The sequence below is a fragment of the Protobothrops mucrosquamatus genome, unplaced genomic scaffold (genome assembly GCF_001527695.2).
Source record: "Protobothrops mucrosquamatus isolate PMUCROS unplaced genomic scaffold, P.Mucros_1.0 scaffold1390, whole genome shotgun sequence".
Taxonomy (NCBI): domain Eukaryota; kingdom Metazoa; phylum Chordata; class Lepidosauria; order Squamata; family Viperidae; genus Protobothrops; species Protobothrops mucrosquamatus.
Genome location: NW_015387577.1, coordinates 54,584 through 65,028, shown reverse-complemented (window position 1 = coordinate 65,028; position 10,445 = coordinate 54,584). Strand labels below are relative to the sequence as shown.

The following is a 10,445-nucleotide window of genomic DNA, read 5'->3' as shown; positions in this document are numbered from 1 at the left end:
TCACTATCAAATTTATGTTTACTTTCTTCATCATATCTAATTTCTAACAGTTCTTCTGTTGTATCAGCCTCTTCAATATTTGCGGTAAAAGGATTTTTCATCCAGTCATACACCTTCAATTTCAAAATATCTTCAAATCGTTTTTCCATGTCCAATTTAAGTTTGTTGAGGTGGCTACTGAATCTGTCAATATCCTCTGGAGTTACATCATCTTTTATAGATGATAATTCAGGAAACTGATGAAATTCTCTTTTCAATAGATTATAACGAAGTAGTTCAAGTTTGTCAATAAATAATGACACAATACTTTGGCAACCTATAAGAGTTTTATTAGCTCCTTGAAGCTGCAAATTGACACCATTAAATCTCTTGAAAATAGGTTAAATTTAAAATTATGCAAGATGCACGGGAAAGAGGGGGACTTAAAGCCCCAAATTTAAAATTATATTATGATGCGGTGGCTTTAACTTGGATTAGTGACTGGATTAATTTAACTAATAGAGATATATTGATTCTTGAAGGTTGGGATTTATTTTATGGATGGCATGCTTATTTATTTTTTGATAAGAAAGTTGATCAAGTTTTTAAAGCTCATATTTTAAGAATTGCACTTTTGCGAGTTTGGAAGAAGCATTATTACAAATTAAATTCTAAAATTCCAATTTGGGCAATTCCAGGACATGCAATACAAGGAATTACAAGGGGAGTTAAATTGGAGGGGATTGCTTACAAGGATTTACTTACTTCAAGGGGACAGGACTGGCAATTTAAATTATTGGAAGATTTGAAACGAGATAATATTCTCCATTCCTGGTTCTCATATTGTCAATTGGTTGATAGGTGGCGTATAGATCAAAAGCTTGGTTTAACTTTGGAGGATGTGAACTTGATAAAGCAGATTAAAGATCAAAGTAGAGCTCATATCAGGAGAATCTACAGCGTTTTAATAGAATTGGATTCTGAAACAGAATTAGTTAAAGATTGTATGATTAAATGGGCTCAAAATATTCAAGAACCAATCATGCTGGACACATGGGAAGTAATTTGGGTAAGAAATGTGAAGTTTACTCAAGCACAGAATTTAAGGGAAAAATTTTATAAATTGTTTTATAGGTGGCATTTAGATCCCCAAAAATTGTCTTGCATGTATCCTAATTTGCAGCCTAAATGTTGGAGATGTGGTAATTTAGATGCAACTTATCATATTTGGTGGACATGTAGGGATGTAAAGGCTTTTTGGATTAAGATCTGGTGGAACATCCAACAGATTTTTAAGAAAAAGATAAAATTCACACCGCAATTATTTTTATTGGGTATTATGGAAAATTTGGATTTTAAAGAAATGAATCTGATGTTGTATTGTATAACAGCAGCAAGATTATTGGTTGCTCAAAATTGGAAGAAGGATGTACTACCTACTATGGATGAATGGAGACTGAAAGTGTCGTATTTTGCAGAAATGGCCAAGATTTCCGTATATTTGAAAGATCAAACTCAAGAAAAATTTATTTTGGTTTGGAGAAGATGGATAGATTATATTCAGAGAAAGTATGAAATGAATAATTATTATATAGCTTTTGACTAGATTTTTTATTATTCTTATTTATGTATCATAATTTATATGTTATATACATTTTTTATATTTATGTTTATTATTCTATAATAGAGTTAAAGTATGTTAATATTTGATTGTATTATGTTTGGGTAGTATTATTTAGATATGTGATGATATGCGCTTATCCCTGTACTCAGTTCTGGGAAGTCCGGGGGGGAAGGGGGGATGAGGGGGGTAGAGATATGTAAAATTTGGTGTATTAATATGTTATAGAATAATGTATTTTTTTTTAAAGAGGAGGTGCTCGACTAGCACCCCCAAACTGCATCCGAAGGATGAGGAAAGGAAGGAGGTAGGACATGTAGGGTAGTTGAAAGAGAGGAGGAAAGAGGAGAGAGGTGTAGGTAGGAGGGGAGGAGAGGAGGAGGGAAGTAGGTAGGAAGGGTGAAAGAGAGGGCGGATGCAGGGGGGGCTGCCGAGCACCTCTGAAAATATTCTTTTATGATTATGTTTAATATGTTTTTTTTATTAATGTACACCATATTTGCATTTAGAATTTGTTTATTTGAAAATTAAAAAAATTTTGAAAAAAAAACCAGACGAAAACTTGATTTAAAAACTTTATAAATTTTTGTTAAGCTGGAAGATGGAAGAAGAACAAGTAAAAGAAACAATGATAGTATGGGCAAGGAACTTTGAATATTCCATAGACTTAGAAGATTGCCAAAAACTTTGGGATTGAAATATCAAACTTACTAAAGCAGCTGCATATAAGGAAAACTTATATAAAATGTTTTATAGATAGCATATGACACCAGTTAGATTAGAGAAAATGTTTAAAAATGTATCAAATACTTGTTGGAAATGCAAACAAAAACCAGGTACTTATTATTATGTCTAGTGGATATGCCCTAATGCAGTGGTAGTCAATCTGGTCCTTACCACCGACTAGTGGGTGTTCCAGCTTTCATGGTGGGCGGTAGGGGTTTTGTCCGATACTGAAGCACTTTCCTTTTTTTTAATTTAATTGACTTTTTAAAAAAATTTCATAGCATTATTTAAAAACATTTTCATTAGGTTTTCATAAAATTCCCCGTGACAATTTAAATTTCTGAAAATATACCATTTGTATCGCCTGTGCATAAGTTTAGTTCACGTTACGTAAGTGAAACTAAATGGCGCTATAGTGCGACCGCAAACAAAAGAGCATCATCTCAGAATAGCTCGCACATCTCCCCCCACACCACCCAGCTGTAACAGACAAGCAGAGCTGGTAGCCGGCGCCCCCCCAAACCCAATCCACGATGCGCAAGAGGCATGCGCAGATGACGATACACGGCACAGGCTCTTTTGTTTGCGGTCGCACTGGTCAGTACGCAGTTAGATTTGTGAGAGTGAGCACGTGCCTACAGCTTCAAACAAAATATTGTGAAATATTGTGAGTCCATGTCTCAAAAAAAGAAATACGCTCGTGGCTATTTGCCAGAGTATCTGAAGATGGGTTTCATAGAATCTGTTGTAAATAAAGAACATCCAATGTGTTTATTGTGTCATAAAACATTATCCAATGAGGCAATGAAGCCAAGTCGATTGTGAGAACATCGTTCTACAAAGCATCCAAATGATAAGGACAAGCCCATTGAATATTTTCAGGAAATATATAAAAAATTTCAAAATCGTTCAACAATCATTGCATCATTTAAGAAACAACATGCAGCGAATGAAGATGGATTAATTGCCGCTTATCGCATTTCACAATTAATTGCAAAAAGTGGTAAAAGCTATAATATTGGAGAAACTGTAATAATACCGTCTATAAAAGTATTTATCTCAACAGTAATGCATCAGGATATACCTGAAATTTTAAAAATGTTGCCCCTAAGCGATAGCACAGTAAAGCAACGAAGTGCCAAATGTTTTATGTATTCATTGTGTGGTGCACAGACAACATCTTGTAGGAAAACATCTAAGTACAAGTCTCCATTCATCATTAACTATAATAATTCGAGCCATAAACAAGATCAAATCCAATGCAAAAAATGATAGAATGTTTCGACAGCTTTGCCAGTGGTTCCCCATAGTTAGCTTCACTGGTGTTGTGGCGAGAGTGGCTGGGACACCCCCTGCAACAGACCCATCTAGCTGGCAGAATGAGATTGGCTCTTTTAACCTCCTTAAGCTAATCCCTAACTTCCCCACTAGGGTTGGACTTATTAAGCATCTAGTGCAACCCGAGTCCAGTAAGGCCTTCAGAGCTACTTTCTTCTCCATGCCTGGGATTAGCAGTTCAATGGGCATGGTTACTGGGGCAATTGGCCCACTTACCAAAAGGTTTTAATCATAGTCGCTGCCGCACAACTCCGAGTCTTTCTCTGGCGGGGTTGGAGTTCCCCCTTCCAACTTTGCGGAGGAGCAGAACTCTATGACCACAGCGCTCTTCAACGCTATCTCCCTGGAGTGCTGGGTGGTTTTAATCAACTTCCCCCTGGTCGGTCTCCCTTCCTCACTGAGGTTTTCAAATGGCATTCTGCAGTCTGATGGCCCTCCTTGCCATACTTGAAGCAGGCAGTTGAGCACGGTGGTGCTGCGGGGGTCTTTGCTATTTCCCTCTTTCCTTCAGGTGGGGACTGTCTCCATACTCTGCCGGAACAATGTTGGCTTTGGGCTTGGTCGATCTCTGCCTCTTTGGCCAAGATACACCAATCATGAGGGTGGGGTGGGGCTCCTTGAGTGATGCAACCATCTTTTAATCCATCTTTAAAACAGGTCACTAGAATATCTTCTGGCCAGTTGAGGCGGCATGCCAGGTCTTGAAAATCCTCGTTGTATTCAGCCACAGGCTGGCAGCCTTGCCTGAGCATTTTGATGCAATCTCGGGCTTTTTGATCTGCCAAGGGATCTTTGAAGCGACGCCTCAGTGCGGCCATGAATTGATTGAAATTTTGAAGGTCAGGCACATCGGCATTGTGCAGGGTTACCATCCACCTAGCTGCTGCACCCTTCAGAGCCAGTGTCACAACTCTGACCTGGACTCCCTTGCTGGGGAGCTCCTGGCCGTACTCCTGCATGCAGATCAGGATGTGGACCAGGAAGAATCCCAATTGCTGAGGGTCCCCATCAAATTTAATGCCAAGGGGGGACGTCTTCCACTCAAGCAGGTGGGTTCCCCTCCCTCGGGCTCTGCGGGCATCTCCTCCAGCTGGTGTGGCTCGAGCTGGGGTAGTTGCTGCCATTGCCCCCTCGCAGAATCCGCGGTGCTTGTTTATGCTTCAGGAATGGAGAGTTCACTTTCTCCCTTTCAGCTTCCTCCTTACTCGTTTTCCTACAGGTGTTGACTTCCTCCTCCTTCAGGGTTTTGGAGGCTTCCACCATCAGGCCTATGGCCTGTTTTAGAAAATGATCGGCCTGGCTCAGCACTTTATCCTCTTCCTCGTCCAGGTTGAGTGAGTGCTCCATTTCGCATTTCCATTTTGGCTTTCGGCTGGCATGGGCAATGGTCACCTTCCAAGATCTCCCCTCCCAGTCTTCCTTCTTCCCTATGCCAATTGACTATCTTGGTTTCAGGAGGGTTTCCATGGCTGCTGCTTCCTCTCCCGAATCGGAGGATCTATCACTCTGACCAGTGCTCAACCTCCTCTCACTCGCTGCCATGGTTGGACATCATGTGCATGGTTCCTACAGTAGGGTTTTCCTCCCCTCCGGGTTGATCACTTTGCAGATCTTGTCTAATGTAAGGACCTGCCTCAACTAATACTTCCAAGAAAGCAGAACTCTTGAAACTGGCATTGTTGCAACAGGAACAATTATTTAGAATTAGTAATAGCAGGAGAGCTAGGCAAGATCTAAATTTTTCCCGTGCGAAGCATTACATTAAAACTGCCCCTTCAAACCCTTCCCAGTGTTCAACCATCCGGTTTGATCTTAGCCAATCCACAGGTGTGAAGTTGTTATGGGAACCAGGCGATAAAGTGCAGTTCCCAAGGTTTCAACTGGAGATACAGCAGATGGCTGCAGGTGCATTCCTCCCTCCTTTCACACCCAGAGAGAGTTACTTCAAAAAAGATAGAACAAAGCAAAGGAAATACATTTCAGAGCCCGCAAAACTTTCCCCCTTTCCCACAGAGCAAAGAGCAAACCTCCCCCCTCCCAACAGAATGGCAGTACCCGAAAATGAAATGCAAAGTAAATGAAAGGGGTAAAACGTATTGAGGGTATGATAATTGGCCTTAAAAGAGCACTGAGAGTACTAGGACAGCACTAGTTCTAGTACTATTGCAAGAAAGTCCACCTAAACCTCATTATCAGAAAATCAAAATCACAGCATTTGCAAAATGCCAAGGACCAGTCTTGGAGGATAGATGGTCATAAAACTGAGCAGGTCTCCCATTTCAAATATCAGGAAGTAATCCTATATGCTGCCAACAGTAGAAAACACCATATGGACTACATTGCTAAAAATGAACATGGGACCTCACTTGCCATTCTTAAATTCCTCAAGACAAAACAGTGGCTACTACCTTCCTGCAGAAATTAAATTATTTGAATCTAAGCCATTGGGATAACTTCTTCAGTACAGATTCCTAAGATTAGCCTTCAAACCCCAAAATGTGTTTCTAATGCCACACTAGACTAGAGACAGGCCTCATAAAAGTAGTGGCTAGAGTATGGGTGACATGCTCAGCTATTGGCTCAAACTATCCTTTTTGTTCCTTGGCCTTGCTCCACTAATTATGAGGGATGATTTTCAGTCCACATGGGAAAAATAGTAAAAACTCAATTCTTGGGCTTCTCTCCAGGTCTTCTATTCAGCATGATGGGGACAAAACTCTCATTAAACAGCTAGTAATGGTCACAGACTGCTAAACTGGATTTAGCCAGGTCTGCAAACTTTATTGACAGTGAACCCAATAGATTCTCTGCTTCTGCTATGGCATACTCAGGGCTTTTTTTTTCATAGAACGCACAGAACAGAGTTCCGGCACCTTTTTTGGATGGAACCTTGTAGGGTAGGCATGGCGGGTTGCATGACGTGTGTGTGCGTTCCGGCACCTTTTTTTTTTTTTTTTTTTTTAGAAAAAAAGCACTGGGCATATTTAACCAAGGGCCTTTACTTAGCTACAATGTCACACCCTCCTCACAATGTCCTTGAAAGTTGATACAAAAACATCACTTACTGTACCTAGAAAAACAATGCTCCAGTGACTCTGGACACATAGAAACTATAGAACATGCACTATAGAATATATTACAGAGATATTCATATTAGCCTCATCTCACCATTATCACATAAATACCCAGGACAGACAGGACAATTCTACACCTCCCTGCTGCTCTCAGATACTAAACCTATCACAACATAAAATGTTGCCAGGTGCTGGGCAGCTGCATTTGAAATTTGTCAGAAGATGATCTCTGCCACAAACCAGTTTTAATGAGCAGCTAGTTTATCATTATAGAGTGCTCTATATTATGATAGATTTAGTCTGTCATGTTCCCCTATGTTCATTCATTGTTCCTAACCCTCCTTTTAGGCTCCTTTTAGATTCTTTTTATAAAGCTTTTTAGCTTTTCATATATAATTTTATTTTGTTGCACTTTTTATGCTTTTAAATTTTTTGTATTCCATCCTCCTTACGTTTGTCTTTGACTTTAATAAAAATTTGATTTGAAATCCTTATCAGTTTGGCTGAGCTAAAAGAAAGGGTGATTGTCCCAAAGTCACCAAGTAACACCAAGATTGAAATTGAAATTAGTCCAACTACTACTTAGCAGGTAATATAGTTAAAGCAAATGAAACAAGATACACTTACCCGTGAGATCTGATGGGACAAGATACTTCCTCTTGTCCAGATCAGATACTCTAGCTTTGGGTGCCTTCTCCACTATAACCTAGAGAGAAAGGAACACAAAATAAATAAATCTCTTTTGAAGAGGCCATATTATCTATTGATCCTTATAAAACAATTACAATATGCATTCAAATCTCTCCCATTAACACCATGTTCCCCCATCTTTTTTTCACACATAAATGAAAAATATTACTCTAATATTTGAAAGAAAAAAGTCAAGGGTCATTAAGCCCAGTACTCTTCAATACCTTCATATGTGACAGATGAGAGAATAGAAGGGGAACTCATCAAATTTGTAGATGACATTAAGCTGGTAAGACTAGCTAATACCCCAGAAGACAAGCTCAGGATCCAAAAGGATCTTGACAGACTTGAACAATGGGTCCTATCCAACAAAATGAAATTTAATGTGGAGAAAAGCAAGATTTTACATTTTGGCAGGAAAAACCAAAGTTACAATTACAGATTAGGCAAAAGCTGGCTAAAAAACAGTAACTGTGAGAGGGATTTTGGAGTCCTAGTGAACGATCACTTAAATGTGAGACAGTAGCGTGCAGCAGCAGCCAAAAAGGCTAATACAATCCTTGGTGTATAAACAGAGGCACAGAATCAAAATCACATGAAGTATTAGTACCGATCAATGCGGAGTTTGCAGTTCAACCGGATGAGACAAAGGAAACAAGCTCTGTGTTGATTGGCTGCTGCCGTTGCCTTCATATCCTATCTCTGAAGCTACTCATTCAAACCTGTCACTCAGCAGCAAGCATGAGGCTGCTGCAGTGCCACTCAGGCTGGGTGCTATCCTGCTTGCTACGGAGTTTGTTTCCATTGCCTCATTGGGCTGAACTGCAAGCTCCATGTTGACTGGCTATAATCGTTGCCTTCACGCCCCAATCCCTGAAGCTGCTCATTCAAACCAGCCACTCAGCAGCAAGCAGGAGATTGCTGTGGCACTGCCCAGGCTGGGACCAAATGAGGTCTGCAGGGACGCTGGCCTAGTGGCAGAAAAGCAGAAGTCTTTTGCTCAGCTGCTGGTGAAGCTGTTTTCTTTGGATCTCATGTTCTTCCAGCTTCACCAGCATCTGAGTAAAAGACTGCTGGTTTTGTCCATGTGGGTCAGCCTGTTCTGGAACTCTGGAGATCTTAGAAAAGTAAGCAATCAGAAATGAGGTGGGGAGGAGCAAGTGGAATCTGGGACACTAGCAAAGCAGGCCCAGTGCTTGTGGAGACCTGGTGGGGCAGAATGGGGAGGAAATAGGTAGGGAGCATGTTGCAGCATCCCTACAGTCGGTCGTAAGGGCGAATGGCCACTGTGGCGCTGCAACATATGTAACGGCCGGACCAGATCATAAGTACTTTTTTGGGGGGATCATAATTTTGAACAGTTGCTAAGTGAACTGTCGTAACTTGAGGAATACTTGTATTACAAGGACAAATTATGCATTGTAAAGATCACTTGAAGTTGGGAGATATTTCCAATGTAATCTACCAGATCCCCTGCATGGATTACTATATAGGACAAGGACAGACTATGACTCTCTCTGTGTGTGTCTGTGCGTGTGTGTGAATCTCTCTTGCTCTCTCTGTGTTTGTGTATTATGATTGTAAGCTGCCCAGAGTTACCTTGATGGTAAGATGGGTGGCCAATCAATCAATCAATCAATCAATCAATCAATCAATCAATCAATCAATCAATCAATAAATAAATAAATAAATAAATAAATAAATAAATAAATAAATAAATAAATAAATAAATAAATAAATAAATAAATAAGAATATCATGTCAGCCCTAGTTAGATAGAAGGGAACTAGAAGGGACCTTGGAGGTCTTCTCGTCCTGTTCTTTGCTAGACTAGACATACCTAGTTCCTGCAATTGTTCATTTATTTATTTGATTTCTATAGTCGCGCATCTCAGCAAACAAATAAAATCTTAAAAACATTTTAAAACAATAAAACTTTATATTTCCACTCTTGGTGACCAAAGTGATGCTGTGGCTGCCCTCTTGCTCTTTCACAACTCTGGGCAATTAAAAAAAATAAAAATAAAATATATCTCAAAGAAAAGAGAATGCAAAAGACTAGAAGAACCAACTCTATAATATACAAGACCAAAAGGATAGACCCCTCCCCCAGAAAAAAAATCAAATAAAATAATATCTTTTCAAAATTACTTTGGCCAAACCTCAGAGTCATTTGGTAACTTAGGTCTCACCTCTTCTGGAAAGATAGTTTCTCCAACATTTCTTAATCTAGCATCTAAATAATATATACTGGAAATGGATAATATATACCCCATTAGGTTTATAAAGCATACGTGCCTTATATGCTTTTCTGAAGATGAAATATTCAAACACATCAGGCCATGTGTTTGAATATTATCGAGCTACAGATAGTGTTATATATATAAATAAAAATGTAAATGTTCGTTTATTCAAAATCTTAAATCTCTGAAAGTTCTTCACCGATTGCTTTGAAATTCGAATACGCGCATGTTTTTATATACCTATATTGTATAGATGTCACACCTGTGACAGGTAAAACATGTTTTTTTGAAAAACAGCGCCATCTGTTGGACGTAAAAGCAACACACGCTTTTACCAGACTGAGCCACAGCAACGCGCGGCCGGGTACAGCTAGTTATACATAAAGCAATAAAGTCATAGATTACCTCCATCTATCATTCATCCTATCACAGAATGATCTGGTAGAATAAATATAATAGCTCAAAATCCCTGCTATCCAATTGCTCTATCATTCAAGCTTCAGCTTGTTTCCATGACAACTCTGTACATGTACTTGTTTATTAGATCCGTGTCCATGACAACTCTGTACATGTACTTGTTTATTAGATCCGTGTCCCTCCTGGCTGGTACTGGCAGCTCGGGAGGGTACACGAGCCTGGTTCCAGGGAATTATTAACGCTTCTTTGCAGGAGGGTGTCTTCCCTGCGGCCTTAAAGGAGGCCGTTGTGAGGCCCCTCCTCAAGAAGCCTTCCCTGGACCCAGATGAGTTGGCCAACTATCGCCCGGTCTCCAACC

At 39.8% G+C, this 10,445-nt stretch overlaps 1 protein-coding gene across 1 annotated transcript in view; it reads right to left on the bottom strand.

Annotated features, from left to right (window-relative positions):
- The window catches only part of LOC107292620 (gamma-aminobutyric acid receptor-associated protein-like 1), a 55,819-nt gene that overhangs the window by 6,334 nt on the left and 39,040 nt on the right, over positions 1-10,445 (bottom strand). The window contains exon 2 of the mRNA XM_015821730.1: positions 7,366-7,444. Coding sequence (XP_015677216.1) covers positions 7,366-7,444 — 79 coding nt within the window. The remainder of the gene's footprint in view (positions 1-7,365; positions 7,445-10,445) is intronic.